Raw genomic sequence first — 22,258 nt, forward strand, 5'->3', positions numbered from 1 at the left:
CAATGCAACTCCACGAGGTGAGATCTTGCATGGAGCCCCAGGCCGAGGGAGATTGACAGTTCTTTTGTGCTTCTTCCATTTGCGAATAATCGCACCAACTGTTGTCCCCTTCTCACCAAGCTGCTTGGCAATGGTCTTGTAGCCCATTCCAGACTTGTGTAGGTCTACAATCCTGTCCCTGACATCCTTGGAGAGCTCTTTGGTCTTGGCCATGGTGGAGAGTTTGGAATCTGATTGATTGATTGCTTCTGTGGACAGGTGTCTTTTATACAGGTAACAAACTGATATTAGGAGCACTCCCTTTAAGAGTGCGCTCCTAATCTCAGCTCGTTACCTGTATAAAAGACACCTGGGAGCCAGAAATCTTTCTGATTGAGAGGGGGTCAAATACTTTTTTCCCTCATTAAAATGCAAATTAATTTATAAAATTTTTGACATGCATTTTTCTGGATTTTTTTGTTGTTATTCTGTCTCTCACTGTTCAAATACAACTACCATTAAAATTATAGAATGATCATTTCTTTGTCAGTGGGCAAACGTACAAAATCAGCAGGGGATCAAATACTTTTTTCCCTCACTGTATATAGATATTTTTTTTAAAAAGCGAATGATTGTGGTGTTACCTATAATTAAGACAGAAGCATTGAGACTGGAGACTCCTTCCATATATAATAAACAAAACCTCTACTCACAGAAAATCAAAAAACTTCACACCGTTTATGTTGTGTCTACCAAACACTTCTCCGTGTAATCAACAACTTCTGACCAATTCATTGAATAAAATAACCTGCAAGGTATAAAACCGCTTTATTATCAACGCATCCATCCTTCCAATTGAACAGTATTCCACAAAACTGGACTTACAATAAATAAAATCCCCTCAAATTATTGAACTATTATATGTGGCATGCATTTAGACCAGGATGTAGTATTTCCAAGGTCCTTCATAACTTTCTACATTTTTAAAATTGAAATCGTATCCCTAATGGCAATTACAAAACTTGAGAGCAAATGACTTGCCCAGGATAAAACAGTACAAAGTGGCGTGTTCTAACAGTCTGTTTATCATTAATATTATATCCATGTTGACTGTCGTAGATCACTTTATTCTTTTACCCAGCGTGGGTTGCTGTAAGAAGCTGAATGAACCCGTGACGCATTCTGGGTGTTGGTAAGGAGCAACGATAGAAAGTTCCAGAGGTAGGACCAGATCATTTCGTTTTCCTTTCAAACCTGTCCACATATGGTCCACATTTGTACACGCATACAAACCTTCACTAGCCATCGGCGGCCAGTCAGTAGAAGGATTTTGAACGGCGAGTGACAGAAGAACATGTACAGCACTTGTTCCTTGCTCGTTCCTCTTAGGCCAAAGAGATCTGAATGAGTCTAGACTTTGGTTTCGAGGCCGTTCATGTCGATAGTGCAGTGGTCTCGATCTCGGTCTTGGTCCTGGTTTTTCCTCTTGACATGGTGTGTGGACTTCTTATGCTTCCTCTCTGGCTTGATGCCTTCTTCCAGCTGTACAAGGCGAGCCACATCTGGGGAGAGATGTTCAGGCTTTCCGGGGCGTGCCGGAGGAGGTCGGAAGCAGCCGTTGCTCTGGTAGGACGTCATCTGTTGGATGCTTATCATGGGCTTGGTTTCACAGATCAGAGGAATCTGAGATACATACATGTCATACATGTCAAAGAGGACAAGTTCTTTGTAGGAATTTGCATATTCATTGAATCTGGATTGTTTAGAATTCTGTTTGTCACATTTCTATTTTTAATCCAATCTTTGCCAAATGTTCAAATTACCACCTTTCCATCATACAAAGATTATCATATTTCCCACTGGGACTTTAAATGAGATTCATAGTGGTCATAGTGGCACTACACAGTTTGAAGACCTGAATGATCACTAAGCTTCATAAACTGAGACGTTTACCTCTTCGCCCTCCTTCATAAAGTCTTTCCTGCATATGTGTGCCATGATTCCCGTGGCCAGTGCGTCTCCCATCACGTTCACCATCGTCCTGAAACGGTCCCTGAAATACACACAAGTATATTTTCCAGTCAGAATCTTTGACCCAGACTTTTAGGTTATACGTGAAATACATTGGCTGATGATGACCAATATCGCAAGTTTCAGAAGTGTTTTACTTTCTTTTTGGATGTTCTGTAAGTACATACGGAGACGAGTATGGGGACTTACAGGGCCCAATCCACGGCGATGATTAATGTGATGTCGTCAGTAGGAAGCCCCACTGAGGTTAATACAATCACCATGGTTACCAAGCCAGCTTGAGGAATTCCCGCTGCGCCGATACTCGCTGCTGTAGCTGTGATGCTGGAAGACAAATCAAAGTCTATGTTCGAGAGATTTGTTAGGTTCAACTCAGTGTTCATACGCATGTGATTGTGTGGTATCATCAAAAAACCTACACAAAAGAAATAATGTTTGCTTCATAAGATTTTTTACTTTGTTGCATACCTGATGGTGATGATCTGACCAAAGTCCAGCTCATAGTTGTTGACCTGAGCGATGAAGATGGCTGCCACGGCCTCGTAGAGTGCTGTACCGTCCATGTTGATGGTGGCTCCAACAGGTAAGACAAAGCGGATGATGCGTCGGTCGATATGGTTGTTCTCCAGGAGGCACTTAAAGGTGATGGGCAGCGTGGCAGAGCTGAAGTGAAGGAGGAGCATTAAATTATTCACCTCAATTCAGTTCAATTTTATTCATATATCGCTTTTAACGATGGGCCATTGTCACAAAGCAGCTTTACAGAACTCCAGATATAAATTTATATTTGTTCTTAATGAGCAAGCCCAACGTGATGGTGGGAAGGAAACATTTCTTTTGAGAGAGGTCGGGACTGGGCAGGAATAGGATCTAATTGACACCTCCACGCTCTAAAATGGCCACAAACATGTCCAAATCTGTTTGTGACTTGTTCAATTTGTCCAAGGGAACCCTGTCTAGCAAAATCGATGGACCACAATCCTGTAGAAATGTGGAATTGTTTGGAACAGCAGGTAACACAGAAATTGAATGTCACCTGAATCGAACCCAGTCATTGGAAGAGTGGATTAAAACTAACAGGAACTCTTAAGACACTGGTGGATGTCTGGCAGGAATGGTTCTGAGGGTGATTAGTTTCAGTTCTTAGCAATATTTACAATATGTATGGAAATAAACCCCTGAAAGCCCTTCCTTGGTGGAGATCGGGTTTTCACCTGGATGAAGTGGCCAGTGAGATGAGCAGAGCCTGCAAGATGCCTCGGATGTAAACAATTGGACTCTTCTTGGTGATAAAGAAGTACATGGCGGGCAGGATGAAGAGACCATGGACGATCAGCCCGATAACCACGGTGATTGCGTAGAAACCCAATTTCTTCCCCATTGCAGAGGGGTCGTCCATCTCCAAGATCTTGCCAGCCACCAGGAAGACGATCCCAAATGGAAAATACCTACGAGATAATAACAGCTGTACAGCTAGAGAAGAAAAATCACTTGTTGCCTGAACAATATGATATAGAAAATGTGGCATGAGGTGGTATTATTTATGCAGTTCCCATCAAAGGTGCTGGAGAATTACGTACCAGATAACGATGGCTACAATTTTCAGCACTGCTTCATTTAAACTCTGGCAGAAGTTGACCAGTGCACTGCCGTTGGGTCCCATTCTTCCCAGCATAATTCCTGGAAAAATAAATCGGCATGAATGCTATCAACATGGTGCCTTTATATTCCGTTTATATGAACAGTTTCTCAATTCTGTTGTATTAAAATGTATTCATTCATGATATTCCCTGAGCTGTGCTTGTTTAAAGGACAGTATGATTACATGTTGGAAGGAACACATTTTAACATCCATGGTCCAAGGAATGTTGATGATGCAGATTCTACTTGCATGCACACAGACATCATTTCAAACTTCTTAAGAACACAAGCAAGGCCCCAACAATGTATTTCAGCGAAATGATAACATGGCTTGTAAATGCCACTGTACTATATTCTGATATTTGATATCCAGTGCTCCTGGGATAGACTACAGATATACCACAACCGTGTTCGGGGAAAAAACACTTTCAGAAGATAAATGGTTGAATAAATGTAAGATGTAAATTTCATGTTTCCAGTGCTGTATACCTGAGTTGGATTATCCGTCTTACTAGCTTTGGCTAAAATCATTTACTGTACGAGTGTGTGAAAGAAGAGATGTTTTTTTTTAACATAAGGCACTATAATTCATGCTTCACAAATGTCGGTTACTAAGGTCACCCGAGTACTCTTATTCTGCACACTTGCCCAGGGTAATCACTTCTTTAAGCTCTTAAAGGCCACTCTTGTCAATCTAGAATGCGCAGATCCATCAGACCACAGGAAAAACAAAAACAATGAATGATGACTATGGATGATTTCTTGGAGTCCCAAGAGAAGCCAAAGACATGAACTCACCCATGGTAGCTGAAAATATGACGATCCCCAGGACGTTCATGCCGTCGCTGGTACCGGGCAGCGTCCTTAACACCACATCTGGAGGCGGCGTTAAGTCCAGAGAGAAGCTCTGGATGTCAGTGCCGTTGTCATCCTGGATGTCGTAGATAAAACTGCGCCTGGTGTTGGACTCCGTCAGGTCTTGGCTCACGATGGGCTTTGGCTTAAAGATGGGGATACTCCTGCTGCGGTACTGTCAAGACCAAGGAGAGAGATAACAGTTAGGTATCTGAAACCTATTAAAGAACAACTCAGGGACGCATTGCATTATGCTCCAAAGCTGCAAAGGTCACATCTCACCTGTTGAAAAGTAGCTTGGACCAGGTTTGCAGGAAACATGTTGCTAGTGGAGAGAAAGACAATATGCTAAATTACAGATGTTTGGGAATAACATAAGCAGTATTTTACCTGCGATTTGCCTCACAGATTGCACTAATGACACTACCGTCAAAATTTGATTGTGCAACAGTGTCTTCCTAAACGGAGGCCATCAAAAGTGCCTTTTTCTGTACATTCCGATATGCCTTCATTCCACCTGCACAAACGATTGAGACTATTTTGCTGACGTTTTGTGTTAGTGGGGGGGCCAACTTCACGCAGGTATTCATTCCATCCTTTGTCACAATTTTCCAAATAGCTGTCCTGTGAAAGTCGACATTTCTTCAAGGCCAAATAGCTCCGGTGAACAGAAATTAGGTCCTGTCACAGCTCTTGGTCTAACATCTTGTCCTGCTGACAGACTGCACTAGTGACCTACTGACCCTGTGGCAGATACAGGTTAAAGACAGACTTGTCCCCTTGTTACCTTCTTTCTCCAGCTAATTAGCTCAGTGTTAGCAAACAGATTCACTAGAGACATTTGTTGGCTTCTGGAAAAAAGTCAGAAGTATTATTAACCTCATCAAACCACACTGACTCCTAGTGGCCACTACGCAACCTTCAAAACCTAGAAATCACTGTAGTGCTCATGCTGTATGATTTTTATGATTTGCGTTTTTTTGTTTTGTGGACGTAGTGGTGTCCATTTAAAGTGGTCTTGGTGGCTCAACACTTTATCAACACACTCGATCGTTTTTGCTTTAAAGTATAGTACATCTAGTTCAGCTCCCCAAAAGGGTAATTCAATCAGCTGCAACGACTGAATCGACGAATCTGTGGAAACTATGAATCTACAGCCAACATCGTTTGGAATGAAAATCCTTGATCTTTAAAAGAAGAGCAGTTACCATTGGGACATATGGGAGCTTGGCAAGTAATCAATTGGAATTACATTGCATTTAGTTATTTGGCAGAACAAAGAGTTTCGCTCAAGAGCCCAACACTGGCGGTCAGTCAGTCTGGGGATCTGACCTGTCTAATGGCAATTACTCTGGAAATCGATTGAGGCACTACAACATCAACATCACAATATGGAAGATTCTTTCTAACCGTTTAACTGCCAGTGGTGGTTCCAGAATTGTTCATCTCCGCCGCATATACATAAGTACGTACTAGATGCTTCAATATTAAGATTACTCAATAATAACCTAGAACTTTAAAAGGGTTACTTGTCATTTTTGATCGCCGCATGCAAATTCTCTGAAACCGTAAATGCATCGTATTACCAAAATTTTAATTGGTGGGGAGTGTGTTGCAGAGGTTTGGTCACGGGTAAGCTCAAAAGACACAAAAAGTGCTGTGTTCTTACCGGATGAGGTCAAGTAGAGCGTCCGCAGAGCTCATGATTGGCTTGCCGCTGTCCTCCGAGTCTTCCTTCTGCGCCGCGCCACCTGGGTGGATGATGATCACCAGGACGATTCCCACTACTACAGCCACGAAGGTGGTCCACAGGTAGTACGAGATGGTCATTATGCCCAGGCGGCTCGAGCATTTAGCATCCAACGCTGCCAGACCGGACATCAAACTAAGAGCAAGAAGTCAGAAATTTGACTGTCACTCATGGTGAGGTTTAAAGGGTCAGGTTTAATTTCTTGTAAAAACGACAAACTAAGACTGCTAAAACTAAAACTGAAACTAACAACAGCTGTGATATTAACGCAGCTGTAAATCACAGGTTTATATTAATGCGCTTGTTCTAATACGTTATAATTGCTGTAGTAACAGCTGATTTATCTATATATGGTGAGGTTTTCTGTGAGGACATTTTCATTTAACACTTATGGAAGGAGTCTCCAGTGTCAATGCTTTGTAGCAGTCGATAAGTTTTCCAAAATGGGAAAGTCTTCAGGACAAAGGAGTTTCTGTAAAAAATAAAAAAAAATAAAAATAATTTCATCCAAAAAAAAAAATAAAAATCTGTTGTGAGATTGGCCAAATTTCAAAATGATAACAGCATGATATCAGTGGGTGGACCCCCCCCCCCCCCCCCCAAAAAAAAGGATATCGGGAACAGAGATCAGCTTGAAAATGCCTCATTTCTCAAGATGCCTGGCGTATCACTGTTCTGATTTTATGCAATCGCTTGCAAATATAGTCAATACATATGAGACCTAAATGTGAGTGCACTTCAAAATCAGTCAGAGAACGGGGAGAACAGACCTCACTGTAGTGGTTTTAATATTTATGATACGGCATATCATCTGTGCCTTTCAGTCCTAGTGAGTTCAGCAGGCATACAGTACAAGTAGTGCGACTGTGTATGTGTATGTTAGTGTGTCTTGGTGAGATGGGATTAAGTCCAAGAGCGTCTGATTCTGATGGAGTTTTGGACCATCTGGAGCTTTACTCCCGTGTACGTCTCCTCCACAGGAGCATTACACTAATCCTGAAAAATTCCTGCTCGAGTCTCCTCAAGAAACCAACAAGCGTTAGATTTGATTAAAAAGAAAACACTATTGGAAAAGCTGCACTCAAAATGGGCAAAAATGACGACATATTTATCCAGTTTTCCATTTATCTAAAAATTAATAATAATAAAATATATATAAAATCGTGAGACTAACCAGACTCGACGAATCCCTTTTTATGAGTGACGTGAGGACAGAACGTCACAGCTCATACCTGAAACAACATCGCTAACATCTCCCTGAGATTGTGCTGACCGAACGTGCTCCATTAGGAACTTTGTCAGAAGAGAATACTAATCCTTAGTGTTTCCTTAGTTATTACATTTACGTTAGCTAACACTTTTTAACCTGTTCAGTTAGGTTTTCCAGCCGAAACATGGGACTGGTTCGTCCACCATTGACTTTTTCCCCCCTCCCCATTTTTAAAAGAACAGTGTCAGAAACCAAACTATTGCTTTAACTGTTGAGTTTCCACCGCCACAGCCGAGCTCATCCTGGACCCTGTTTTACGTATATACTTTGCCACTGCATAAAGAGTCATTATTTATATATATATAGATATATAAAAGAAAACCCCACCAAAAATAGGAAGTGTTCAATTTACTTTAGATGGAATGTGTTGTATTTCTAAGGCACAATTGGTCACTAGTCTCCACATGCCACTTGATCAATCTCACTTTCTTAACCTCTGTGAATGCCGCTGCTCTTTAGAAAAGCTACATTCTTCACTGCTCTTTAACAGAAACTGCTTGAAAGCCAGAAAATAGCCACTTGTTCAGTATGTGCTTCCCCCAAATTCCATTTCAAACAGAAAAAAAAAATGCTTTTCAGCATCCCTCTAGTTGGAGCACTGTGTCTTCTTTGTTCTAAAACCTCTTGATGCACTTTTTCTTTTAGCTCTTCCTACATCATAATACTGTCTCTTGCTGCACTCTTTGTGTTTGGGCCCACCAGTTACTGCTTGCAGCTATATTGTTCTGTTGTTGTTGTTGTTGTTGTTGTTGTTGTTTCTCTGGTATGGTAGACATTATTCGTTATTCCAATAGATAGTCCTCTAAACAAGCAAGAAAACCTTCTGGGGAAAAAAATCAATGTGCTCATACCTGGAGACAACAAGAGGCAGGATGAGCATCTTCAGCATCCTCATGAGCAGCTCTCCGGGGAACTGAAAGTACTTCACCTCCTACCGAAACAGAACATGGAAGATATGCAGAAATTGTAATAAGAGAAAAGTATTTTATATAAACAAAGCTCCTTTTCTTAAAGACAGCCATATTGGATCTGGTGGTAGAACGGGTTGTCCTCTAATGGTAGGGTTGGCCGTTCGATTCCCGGCCCATATGACTCCACATACCGAAGTATCCTTGGGCAAGACACTGAACCACAAGTTGCTCCCAATGGCAAGTTAGCACCTTGCATGGCAGCTCTGCTACCATTGGTGTGTGAGTGTGAATGGGTGAATGAGACAGTGTAAAGCGCTTTGGAGAAAAGCGCTATATAAGTGCACCACTTACCAAAAATCAGGCATGGTATTATATTTAAAGTGCTCCTGAAATGAAAATGGGTGTTTCAGATGTTTGGTTTTTTTTGTACTTTAGTGTTATGGACACCAATTTAAAAACAATTTATGGTTTTAATTTGATATATTTATATTTTTTTCATCTAGGGGGAAAATGCTTACTTGTTTGATAACTCATTCTGGCCTTGTCTTGCATTTGTCCAATTAAATCACTCTAGAACTCTCTGGAATGTTTTTGCCCCACCCCTAGGGGCGTGTCTTGCTCTGCAGTAGCTGCTCATTAGTAGCAAACACGGGTCGTCTTTGTGTTCTTTAGCAGTGCGTCCTCCTACACTATTCCCTTTTCCAAAAAGGGCAGCGGTGAGAAATCCTCCACAGCTGAAAACAGACTCTTCGCTAAACCTCTCATTTGTTCAGATGTAGGTGGTATGGTGGAGGTCTGGTATGGTGTATCTCGAACGCTACTGTTGATTGTGTAAATCAATCCAGCGCTTCAATCCAACACGTTGCCTCTCTGACTCCCAGTTCCTGACTTCAGAAATGGATGAGATTTCATCAATTCATTGCACAGAAAGTGTAGGAATGAGAAGAGTGCCAGGATAAAACATCACTGCAAATGTTGATTTATTCAGAGCCTGATATAATACTTTAAAGGAGGAGAAGAAACGTGTGGCTGCTAGTAATAAAGAGCTCTGAAGTCATACTGTTAAGGCGTTAAACCATGTTTTTTTTTTATATTTTATTTTTATATATCAGTTTGTGATCAGTTTTTGGCTGTAGAGTAGGAACAAATGCCAAAGTCCTGCATTTAAAGATGGAGATAGACAACCGTCCCTCTCTCATCTGTTGGCTGTTGAAGGAATGTCTGTATATTTGACAGTTTCTGCTGGTATCAAAAGCACTAATCAAACAGGAAGACTTGGAGCAGTCCAGTTGGAAAATACATGAGATAATGCTTTCAACTGGATTTTCCATCATGAATGCCTTTTTTTATTATTTCCTTACTGGTGCGAGTTATTTCTAGACAAATTTATCAACCTTACCAAGGGTTTACAGATAGGAAGAAAGAGAACTCTTGTAGAGAAGACCAACCTGTTCAGAGAGGTGTTTGGAACGCAGGAAGAATCCCAGCAGGCAGCCGACCACCACGGCCAGCACAGACAGGATGAGGAGGCCATTCTGCTGGCATACATTCTTCACCCGGCTCCACATGGCACCCAGGGGCATGGTGGCAACTCCTTGTTCCAGTTACACACACACACAGGTCAAATCAAGAGTCCGAACCTGCCATACATACATGCAGAGAAAGTGAAAGACCGCCAACTGGAGTCCCTTTCTCGCAGGATAAAAGACTGCGTGAAGGTCCAAGTCCACTCCTCGTGACTGTTTCTAAGAGTAAATCCCATCACACTGCCTAGGACCATTCAGTGTCTCGCTTTCTTTATTTCCTTCTCGGCCACTGGGGGGCTCCTCGACAGCTGGCAGCACTGTCTTGGCGTTAATACCAGCGATCCTATTAGGGATCTGGAGCTGGATTAAGGGTCTCTGGACAATTGGAAAAGGGATTGTTCTAGGAGATATGGATGGGGCAGAAAAGGCAACCAAACAACGATCTATACAGCTTTACGTGACCCATATAACCTTAACCGAAACAAACATCGGTTGGGAGATCTGTGTGTAGTGTGTGATGATGTGTGTGTGTGGCTGTGTTCATGTTCATAGTAGTAGACTCGGGGCAACAGTAGGACAATCTGCTTTAACACGCACGCAGGCACGTCCGCGCGCGCACACATTCACACACACGCAGCGGCTCCACCCCTCAATCAGAGCAGCATATATTACTTATAAACTGAATTTACATACCAAATTATACATTTTAAATAACTGTGTATTTAAGTATAAGTATCATGGGTTATGTTATGTGGTTTTAGTGTGTTTTATTGTTCAAACAACAGTAAAATAGTTCCTGATATCGCTCTGTGAACTATCCCAATCTGGTCTGTTTTTAATCGCAAAAAACACTGGGATTTACTGAGCCAATCACATCGCAGCAGGCAGTTTTACTCAGCCAATCACAACAAAGGCATCCTGGCTTTGTTAACTATACTGTTTATCATAATAAAGGTATTATATTGCATATGCTTATCAGCTATATATGTATATACACTGATGTGAATTAATTCTTCTGAACTGATTGATGAATATGGAAATCTAAAAATAAAAAATAAAGAAAAACCCAGCCAACCTATTTGTATCTAATGTACTTTCTCCACATTAGCTCATTTGTTTATAGGAACAGTTATAGCAAGGGTCCTTTCTAAACGCTACATTCAGTGGTGATGTGTATGTCATTGGTTTCCCAAGTAAATCTCCATGTGGTGTCTCTCTGGGTAATTTTCCCCAAACACTCATTCATCTTCATTACGGCTCACATGTCAAAAGCCGCCACTTGAGCAGAGTTGTGTTTCTCCAACAGCGAAGAAAATAGTCAAGTCGCAGAACCACCAGATAAATGTAAATAAACGCAGACATGAACCTGTAACTAGAATCATCTTTTAACACATACGGCGAGGACAAAGCCACCCAAAGACTTTCAAATCTCCAATTTTTGTTTATTTAATAATTTATTTTTAAATAATAGCATGAAATAGCACACGTTTTTTTCTTCAGCTTGATATCCGTTTGGAAAAATCGCGTCTATCTCAGGCTTAACGAAGCTGATGTCACATGTAACCTTTTATTAGAACCTGAAATGAAATGTTTAATAAAAGAATTCAAAAGGCGAAGGCAAGAAACAAATGTTAGCTACATTTAATGTTGTCTAATGTCTGAAATAAGTTTCAATCGCTTTCATTAAAGACATAAATTGCAGTCAAACCAGGAAATCCTGAAGAAGTTTCTTATCTTAGCGCTGACACTGGAGACTTCTTCCATGCAGAAGACTTCACCAGTCCAATGATTGCACATTTTCTTTGATAAGTCCCTCTGAACAAGCTGTGTTTAAAACAGCTCTTAATTGGCTTTCAGTTTAATACGTGGCATTTCTCAGTGTAGTACCAGGTACTTGAGAGAGCATTTAGGGAACAACTAAACATAAAATGGTCCAGGAAATTGTGTCTCGTGAAAAGAGCACTGGAAAAGGATGTAGTTCGCGTTCTCTAAACAAACTGCATTTATGTGAATGTAATTTCCTCACAATTTCCCAATGGCCTATATTGTAAATGGCGGTGTTTTTTTAGTTTGTATGGTCGCAAGGTTGTTTACCAAAAGCAGCATGTTTTTTTCTGCCAGTAAAAATCGTTCAATGTGTACATTGTAACATCATTGAACAGTCAACTGCAGTCTTTACTCTGAGAGGAAAGGAGGAATAATAACCCAAGGCCGTTCCAAGTAAGTTCCTTTATGAGCTCATAACAGTTGAACATGTTTGTGCATAACATGTTTTAAAAAGATTTTTTTTAAATAAATGCACATGCTTTTCTAATGGATATTCAGAGCTTCTACAATAACACAAATCACCTAGCAACAGCTCGTGCTAGTCGTGTTAATAAATTTTAGTAATTATACAAGCTCCTGGCATGGTTTTAGTTTTTCCTATGAAAGTTTGCCAGCGTTCCAGGAATGAAAAGACCTTGAGGGTTTGCTGATTCATTTTAAAGAGCTTAAATGCAGAGTATGGACAGCTCGGGTGTAATTAAGATTCTAAAGTCTTTACTCAAGCCCGTGAGTTAATGAACGGCATGTCGGCTTGCTTCAGAATGGCTATGCTGGCTGAATCCATAATCACAATTCAAAATTGTCCAATTGCTCAGTTACATTTTGACGTGGAGAGCGTTAGAGAGCGTAACAGCAGCTTTGCTGTAAATATATCTGATGGTGGTGGTAGTTGTTTTTTTCTAGCATCTCTAAAGAATGATCATCAAACTAGATTCTGTGTTTTTTGTGCGTAAGTACCCTTTGAGTTAAATTAGTGTAACATTTCCAAGGCTGGAGAATGCCAATTCCTCTGTGAAACATGGTGGTGGTAGCACTATGTCGTGGGCATGCGTTTCATCAGCAGGAACTACTCCAGTCTGGTCTGGGTTTGGAGACCCTATCTTTCGCCGTAAAGAAAAACCCTGAAGATAATGGCAGGTCACTCTCTTCTTCTTGTTTCTTATCCTCTCCATCACCCTCATCATCATCAAACATCAGCTCATCTAAGGTCTTTTCTCTTTATGGTTTTCACCATAGTACTCAGTGATTGTCCTGTTTGCAATAGCAGTCACCAAAAAAAAAAAAAACCCCAACATGGAAGTTACCTCCTCTTATAGCAGCTGTAAACAGTAGTTCTCTCACCAGTCTCTCTTGAAGGGAAAAAGGCAGAAAAAAAAACTAAAAACAAAAACGTACTATAGCTTGTGATGGGTATGGAAAAATCGGAATAAACTTACCGACTGTTCAAAGCGCTGACACTGGAGACTCCTTCCATTAATGTTAAAAAAAAAATTTGAAAAAAACTGATAACCTTAGAGAAAAATCAGTGTGAAGGTTAATTATTAGCCTTAGATTATGTGAAGGATCCATCATACAAGTTGATGATATATTAATATAAACATGTGAATGCATGCATGTGAATTACTGGTGTCTTCTGTACACCTCCTGACCAATCAGGAGCCAGAATTCAACAGCGCTGCGGTATAAAGCGTTTTCCTACACAATAGCCAAGATTAGTGCTGGGATATGATGGTGTAGTGCACCACAGTGCCAAGAGAGTCGTTTGAAACACAGACAGAAGAAGAAGGACACTGAAGGAGCGTTTTGGTGAGGGTTTAGGATCAAGGTACAACACTGGGATGATTTATTATTATTTTTAAATAGGTGCAAAGTGGAGAATGAGAGAGCGAGAGAGAGAGAGAGAACTGATTGAGATGTGAGATGTTTGATTGAGATGTGAGGATGAGTGCAGTGTGCTCGAGTTACTACACCGCGGAGAAGGAGCTGGTGAGAGCGTTCATCTGTCCGAAAGCCGGCGGCGACGAGCGCGCGCAGTTCTGCTGCGGCTTCAACGATATTAAATACTGCTGTGATGATCCCAACAGCTTCTTTCCCTACGAGTACGGATACATGTGGTGGCTCAGGTAAGGAGCTGCTCATGCACAACTACACTGCAAAAAAAAAAAAAAAAAAAAAAAAAAAAAAACACTGCCTATAAATAATTACTTCAATCTAATAACTTTTTTTTTTTTTTTTTTTTTTTTTTTTTTTTCCAGAAATCAAGAATATTAAGATAAAATTCTCTGGCTCCAATACATACTAGTGACAGAATAGTGCTGTACACATTGAAATAACCTGTCAAATCTTTTAAAATGATTCTGTAGTGGTATATATTTATTAGTTAAAGGTGTAACGTGAAAAGGTTTGAGGATTTTGTTGTTGTTGTAATTATGTGCCATAATTAGTTTGCAGATTGATGCTTTAAAAGTACACGGCATGCAGTAAAGAAGAACCGTAGCCTTGATGGTACATTTTAGTACCCTTGTCGTCTAAGCTATAACACGAGACTAACACTCAATGTGAAAACAGTAAGACCTCAGACATACAATGTGTTTATTTGTTTGTTTATTTATTGCAAAATCATCATAACTATAGATCCAGGGTATCAAAATGATGCATGATTGAAAGATAAACATCGTCTAGAATTAAATATACTTGAGATCTTATAATAATAATAATAATAATAATAATAATAATAATAATAATAATAATAATAATGCTATAAATGGGCACAATAGTAATTTCTGTATTTGCTGTTTTTTTTTGTTTTTTGTTTTTTTAAATAAACCTTAACATTCATTTTCATTAAAGTTCATTCTTTTGCTGCTCGCCCACTCAGAGACCTGAAATTTCTCTGTCCAACACTGGACAAGCTGGATTTACACTGTAAGAGTTTGGTGTCGAAGGCAAAATTTGCATATGTTTAAAGAGTTGTTTGGTCGTGACACATAACATGACTCGTTCGATCTTGTACAGCGTGACGTTGTAATCTCAAATGACAACTGGAATCACACAGTATAAAACCGGCTTTAAGAAAACAAGAACATGAAATTTAAATAAAACACCAAACCAGCAAAATACTTGATCCTGAAGAAAACGGTAAATACTTTACAATCTAAACCTGCGATGTAATTAACGTTAGCTATAAAGGTGTTCAGTAACAGTGATTCCAGTGATACTGCCCTCTGTTGGTGTGTTGTAGGATTGTCAGTAGTCCTGGTGACTATTCGTGTAGTTTTGTGTCCTGCTTGGTTGAGAAAGCGACTTAAACATTTATTGGCAGTTCAGCTGTCCGACTTCATCATCATCATCATCTAATGAATGAACCTTCAATTCTCTGTCCATTTATTTGCCCTTTTTTCCGCCTCCGCAGTATTGGTGCTCTCATAGGTCTGTCCGTGGCTGCGGTTGTACTATTGGCATTCATTGTCACTGTGTGTGTTCTCTGCATCCTCTTCATCAACACGAAACCCAGTCGGCTGGACAGCGGCCTTCCTCTCAGCGAGCCGGGTCAGTGAGCAATACGCCGAAACCCATATCATGCGTAAAATGCTGTACGATAACATGTGAAATCCCAGTACAGAATGATTCTAATGTACATACATCATATTCTTTTATTTTAAATAAATAAATAAATAAATAAATAAATATATATATATATATATATATATATATATATATATATATATATATATATATATATATATATATATATATATATATATATATATATATATGTATATGTGTGTGTGTGTGTGTGTGTGTGTGTGTGTGTGTGTGTGTGTGTGTGGGGTGCACGGTGGCTTAGTGGTTAGCACGTTCGCACGTTCGCCTGTTCACGCTGCCAGGGTCGGGGTTTGATTCCCACGGCTCTGTGTGTGCGGAGTTTGCTGTTCTCCCCGTGCTGCGGTGGTTTCCTCCGGATACTCCGATTTCCTCCCCCAGTCCAAAGACATGCATGGTAGGCTGATTGGCGTGTCTAAAGTGTCTGTAGTGTATGAATGGGTGTGTGAATGTGTGTGTGAATGTGTGCCCTGCGATGGACTGGCACCCTGTGTACCCCGCCTTGTGCCCGATGCTCCCTGGGATAGGCTCCAGGTGCCCCCACGACCCTTAAAAGGAGTAAGCGGTTGAAGATGGATGGATGAATATGTGTGTGTGTGTGTGTGTATAAGATCTCTGAGAAAGTTAAGAAAATGGCGTGAGTGATGTAATACATCATGTTGTTTGGTAGCTCGAGTCAGAGCTCATGTAAGCAGTTCGCTGAATTCCCCTTGAGCCTGTATCTGACGTATTATTTGTGTTACTTCTCTCATGTGACGCAGGCCGTGATCCCAGCCATTCCACTGGACCTCAGGGTTTCTGCAAACATTTCCCAAATAGCAAACTGCACTGTGCCAAGCAGCGGGCAGAGCCCGAGCATCTGTTTCAGCCCTGCTTCAGGGTCACCATAGCCAGAGTGAATGCTGAAGGGCCTTCGTAGGAGCCGTGTCCACTGGCAGGTGCTTTTACTCAGTCAGAGTCAGAATCCAAGTCAAGCCTCAAGCTGATCTAAGGGCTCAGCAGTGGCTCTCTGGCGCTCATGGGATTTTCACTCGATGCCTTCCGGTTATTAGCTTCCAGTATCCAGGTATTGAAACACTGCCCCTGGTGGTTAGGAGGGTGAAACAGAAATCTGGGTTTTATTATGAAATGAATGTTGTGAGAAAAGAGCTTGGAATTATGAATCAGCTAAAGTCTCACATCAAATATCTCTTTTACTTGTTCAATTCTTTCCTTGTGTATCAGATGATACCCGACGGTGAGCTGACTATGAAGTCCTGACTGACCTCACCTGTCTGATCAGATCTTCTGAACTATTGTGGTCTAACACCATTATTCTTGGTTTCTTCTGAATTAATGGCTCATGCTGTGTATCTTGGTTTCAGTTGCAAATTCGGCAAATATTATCTAGAGGCCATTAAGGAGAAAAGATATTTAACAAATTCTGTGATAGACCAAACTAGCCAGCTACTACACTACAATAAATATTTAAGCCATTAAATCATACCTTGTGAACAAATGGAATAACAAAATGAGAACAAATCAATATAATCTAATTTAACAACCGGGGTTGGGGCGGGGGGGCGGGGGGGGTGGGGGGGGTGGGGGGGGGGGGGGGGTTGGGGCCGCTATGACCTATAAATAACTATTTCTTCACACATTCTTGTCTTGTACTTTTGGTTGAACAGTTAGACCAGTTTCTCGGCAGATTTTTAAGGATGACATCTTCAAATATTGTGAAAGTTGTGCTTTCAGTAGTTTTATTTTCATAGGTTTTATCATTCTTTATTTTATTATTTTATATTTATGTATTGAGCTATATACTATATTAGAAGTAGTAGAAGTATGTTTGATTTTTGAAATGCAGTTATTATAGTTATTATAGTTAAGCTACATTGTAATATCATATTTTTAGGCATATCATATCTTTTTTTTGTTGGTGTATTTCACGTATTTCACTACGTTTAAAAGACACAAGGGTATTAACACACATGACTGTCAAATCAAAAGACATTTATATAGTTATTGATTATACTTGACTTTGTGTTGTGTTAATGTCATAGTATTAAATTATTTTTAAATACTTTTTTTAATGTTGTTTTTTTACTTTACCATTCAAATAATTGGTTAAAATAATAATAATAATTTCATTAAAAAAAAAAAATTTAATATTTATTGTAATCTTTCTGGAACAAACCGATTTAATAAACATAAACAAAATCTCCATATTGTTGTCTATTCAGTATATGAATTCTTCATGTCAGTATTGTTTTTCCATGTTAGAAACTTGTAAAGATCCTATCCATTACTATTCTCTGTGTGTTCTTATTTCAGTATTTATTCTTTAAAACCCAGTAGATGTCTTTAATCCCATTGGATTATGTTGTTTCTGGTGGATATATTTTTATTTAATTGTACGCCAAAATGTATGCTTGTCCTTGTTGTTCAGGAAGTGTGTTATGGTGGATCTGGAGCTTATCCAGAACCTATCCTTTTTTTCACAGAGGAGTTTTACGTGAGGTGAAGGAACGGAGCTGGATTGTGGTCAGTCCATTGCTTATTGCTCTCTGTATAACTGTTGTTCCTGCTGCTTTCAGGTCGTCCTGCAACTCTTTTCCAGAGACTTATCATTCTTCTCATTAGTCTGAGATCACATTGCTACTTGTTGCATGAAATCTTCCCAAACAATGGCAACATGTTTTATAATGATCTTTTATAATTTGGACTTCATTATACCATGGTAGACAGTTAAAACCGCACAAGCAACTCCAAAGCATCTACGACCCACCACCATATTTGAAAGGTGCTCAGTTCCTGGAAACTTTCCAACAGTTCCAAGCTTTTGAAAACTTTTGGTTGAGGCTGTGATTGTGTGTAATGATATCTGTAACTGCTTTTCGTTTCCTTTTTAACTTTATCATCTATCTCTTGTATTATCAGCTGTTTGATTTTCTTCGCGACGATGAACGACCAAGGGATTTTACGTGTGCGCAACCTCGTATTCATACTCCAAGAGAACAAACCAAGAAATAGTCCAAACAACCATAAATGATAGTTTTGCTCTAATTCATATATGGCATATATGGTTTATTAGTTGGTTTTTGGTTATATGAACAAGTCTAAAACTTGAAAAAGGAAAACTGGACTCTAGGCCCTATTTAGTATTTGCAGAGAAAAAAAAGGACAAAATTTGAACGTCAAGGTCTAGATTTCCATGACACGTAGCTAGTTTGCATTTGAGAGATTTAAATTAAAATCAAGTATGCAAAGTTCTTTGTCTTCAATGACACTGGTGTGCGTACTGTTTGTAACCTTGAAGAAAAAGTGCTATTAGTGTTAACAGTACAGTATCAGTCATTCTTGAACAAATTGAATGAGACATGCTGGTCTGAGATAAGGAAAAGCTTTCTAAGAACTTTGGGTAAGCAACCTTTAGACACTATGAGAAGTGGTTTAAAAGTTTCATTTTTATGAATAATAACATGCCATCGCTTTGCCAATTTAATTTTATATATATATAAATTGGAGAATATTTATATTTAAAAAGATTCCTGTGAGTAAATAAAAATGTCTGTCAAATTTGTCATAGAAGACTAATATTGCAACCTAGCTAATGGTAGTTTGTTAAAAATAACTAGCTACTTTAATCCAAGTTTATCATAGACCGTAAGATAGGTTCATTATATAGTCATTATTTGCAATTTCCAGTTATACTGTACTACTAAAAGTCACTTTGAGACTTTAAAATTGTGTAGTTATGCCACATTATAGCTAGAAGCAAGGAGCAGAACTGGACACTGCCCCAAATGCTTTTTTTTATTATTATTATTATCATTATTTTAATTGTGTAATCTTAAGGCGTTACTGTTCAAGGCATTATCGTTATAAAGAAAAACGGTAACAAACCGTTACAAAGAAGTAAACACTGTTTAAGGTGCAAGATAAACAGGTTCATGCCCAGTGTTCCACCATAGAGACTGTAGTCTCGGATTCATGTTTTTGACTGACAGGAGTTAAACCCAATGTGGTCTTCTGCTGTTGTAGCCCATCCATGTGTTGTGAATTTTGAGATACTTTTCTGCTCATCACGGATATAAAAAGTGGTCGAGTTTTCTCATTTGCTCTGCGCATGCCTCATGGTGTTGTTCTCACCAGTGCAGTTCTTCATCTGTATATTCTGGCTCAAACATGTATGGTTGAATGTGAGTACAAGGTAACTCAACAAATGTTCAGCTATTGAGTCATTGCTGTTGCGTGAGTAAGCCAGTAGCTCCATTTTAATAATTTACTTACGATGCAAAGTGATTAGCTATTAGTTATTAGCAAGGAAGCTATCTGGCTTCTCTGAACATACCACTATCTAGCAAGCAGTGTTCCTGCCCATTCCTCCCTTCTCCACCCATTACCCTTTCTACCCAAATATCCATCCCTAACCATTGTAGCTTTTCAGGTTTTCCAGGATAGTTCATCTGGAGGGAGTTTCCCCAGTATTCAAATCGGTAAATCTCGCTATAAAGCCCGCTGTAAGAAGCAAACATTGTTCGCTCAACACATAATAGCAGAGATGAAGTTGTCCTTTGTCTTTTTTCTCCTGCTTTGTGGCATGGCCGAATGTCAGATAAGACGGTATATCTACATATCTGAAAAAATGAACTGGCTTTCTGCTCAGAGGTACTGCAGGGAAAAATATACGGATCTGGCAACCATCACTACTGATGCGGAGAACCGGAGACTGATGAATGCATCTTCAGGCGTCATCAGTTCAGATAGTTGGATTGGGCTGAACAGAACTGCACCTGGATCAGAACGCTGGCAATGGTCTGATGGAGAATCACCTCATTTCTTTCAGTGGCTCACTGGCCAACCTAATAATTTTAACGGAATACAGAACTGTGTCAAAGTAGAATCAGAGGGGTGGAATGATTATGAGTGCAGTGCATCTTATCCTTTCTATTGTTCCTGGAGATTTGTTTTGGTGAAGGACAGTAAGACATGGGAGGAAGCTCTTGAGTATTGCAGAACTTACTACACCGGCTTGGCCAGCCCGGTCTCTCCAGAGCAACTAGCCCTGGCTGAAAATGCAATAGCACAAACCCAGACAGTCAGTGTGTGGATTGGCGTGCGCTTTGTGAATGGACAGTGGGTCTGTGTGAACATGGCACCGCTGGGGAGCCTGGTCTTGCTGCCCTCGTGCCCAGCTCCAAGTTACCGCTGTGGAGCTCACAACACCAGTACAAACATTTGGGAGAACAGAGACTGCAATGAGAAGCTAAATTTCCTCTGCTACTGATGGTGAGTAACAGACATCCAGCACAATTAATCAGGATTCTGTACACAGTATTTCTCTAAATATTTCTATGTTGCCATGGTAGTTTCTAGAACACTCCCAGTGCTCTAATAAAGTTGATTTGTCAGTTATCTTTTCTCTCTCTCTCTGGACAGATGACTTCCTCACAGCACAACTCTCTTCTTCAAGAATAATACACACATTTTTTTATTCAGCAATTTATCCAAACCTAGATATATAGTATATATGAGTTAATGCATTCATATTTATAAAGCTTTGAACTGAAACGATCATGTTTAGGCACAGTGAAAGAGAATTTACTGTCAGGTGTAGGGTTGTTTGACTGTGTTTTTTCCCTCCTTGAATATGGATTATATAAATACCTGCTGTAAGTGTAATAACTTTGAGATCACTTGGATCTACAACCAGCAAAAAGAAACTTTTTAAAAAATCTTTTCAAAGCCTTTCTGTTCATTTGTTCACATGAACTAGTTATATGTTATGTTGTGATTAACCATTTTGGTCAAAATCTGTCCCTTCATTTGTCTTTTATGCTAGAAGGAGAAAAAAACAATAAAATGTGAGACTGTGATCTGGAGTGGGCTCTAAGGGAAGGGGATCTGATTGTCTTTGCTTTTAGACTTTACAACTATAATGATTTATAATCCCAGAACAGGGTGGGTTCCTTTTTGAGTCTGTATTTCTGTAAATCTGCTTTATGACAAGATGCATTGTTAAAAGTGCTACAGAAATAAAATTGAATTTCCTGAGCAAGTATCATGAGAATTGTCCGAATTGGTTGATTAAAAGTTTGCTAGAAGCGGGTACATGCAGTGCTTATACTGTTTTACATCCTGTTTTACATGAGTTCTCCTTTTGATATTTGAATGTAGCTGGCACTATCTTAAATATGGCAGCCTCCGTATTCTCCCGGACGATCTGTGTTACTCTGTCAAGCCTCTCTTGCATTTCCTGAACGTATTCTTCCAGGGAGTGGAAAGGAGAGGGCTGGTCCTCCCACACCTCCTGGGCCATGTCCAACAGTCCTTGGGGACGCTGTCTGAAGAGGAGCTCGAATGGGGTGAAGCCGGTAGATGCTTGGGAGGCCTCTCAGATGGCAAAGAGCACGTAGGGCAGGAGGAGGTCCCAATTTCAGCCGTCTTTGTCTACCACCCTCCACAGCATTCTCTTCAGGGTCTGATTAAACCTCTCCACCAGGCCGTCAGTCTGGGGGTGGTAGACGCAAGTCTTCAAGTGCTTGACGTGCAACAGCCGGCACAGATCGATGAACTTTTTCCCAGCCTTCTTTGCTCATATTTACCAAGGATATATAAGATTTTTTCCTGTGTATGTTTATTTTTATTATTCTAAATATTCTTACTTGCACACTCTACTTTTTGGATTGCTGCTGTAATCTGTGAATTTAACCCTGGGATTAATAATAATAAAAATAATAATAATAGATTATCTATATATCTATCTATTTCTCTCTCCATCCTCCATCTATTCTTGCTAACTGATATACACAGCAAGTAGCGAACTGTTATTTGAGATTATATCTACTTCCGGTTTAAAAAAAAAAAGCGTCTTACCGGAAGT

The 22,258-nt window shown here is 39.8% G+C and overlaps 2 protein-coding genes across 3 annotated transcripts; one reads left to right on the forward strand and one right to left on the reverse strand.

Moving 5' to 3' along the window:
• Positions 1-790: 790 nt before the first annotated feature.
• On the reverse strand, positions 791-10,620 carry slc1a7a (solute carrier family 1 member 7a). Of its 2 annotated transcripts, XM_017471871.3 has the most exons (11): positions 9,886-10,620; positions 8,378-8,457; positions 6,176-6,391; positions 4,789-4,831; positions 4,450-4,681; positions 3,591-3,690; positions 3,225-3,458; positions 2,479-2,673; positions 2,200-2,334; positions 1,933-2,032; positions 791-1,662 (listed from the first exon to the last, which is right to left on the reverse strand). In XM_017471871.3, the coding sequence occupies exons 1-11, from the start codon at positions 10,018-10,020 to the stop codon at positions 1,390-1,392; spliced, it is 1,743 nt and encodes a 580-aa protein (XP_017327360.1). In that variant the 5' UTR covers positions 10,021-10,620; the 3' UTR covers positions 791-1,389. The 2 variants fall into 2 exon arrangements, with proteins under 2 accessions (XP_017327360.1, XP_047012654.1); XM_047156698.2 differs by lacking the exons at positions 8,378-8,457; positions 9,886-10,620 and adding an exon at positions 7,431-7,676.
• A 2,914-nt stretch (positions 10,621-13,534) lies between these two features.
• shisal2a (shisa like 2A) lies at positions 13,535-16,914 on the forward strand. The gene is made up of 4 exons (XM_053681478.1): positions 13,535-13,913; positions 15,203-15,339; positions 16,095-16,459; positions 16,618-16,914. Exons 1-3 carry the CDS (start codon positions 13,732-13,734, stop codon positions 16,310-16,312), a joined length of 537 nt encoding a protein of 178 aa, XP_053537453.1. The 5' UTR covers positions 13,535-13,731; the 3' UTR covers positions 16,313-16,459; positions 16,618-16,914.
• Positions 16,915-22,258: the final 5,344 nt, after the last annotated feature.

The sequence above is a fragment of the Ictalurus punctatus genome, chromosome 7 (genome assembly GCF_001660625.3).
Source record: "Ictalurus punctatus breed USDA103 chromosome 7, Coco_2.0, whole genome shotgun sequence".
Taxonomy (NCBI): domain Eukaryota; kingdom Metazoa; phylum Chordata; class Actinopteri; order Siluriformes; family Ictaluridae; genus Ictalurus; species Ictalurus punctatus.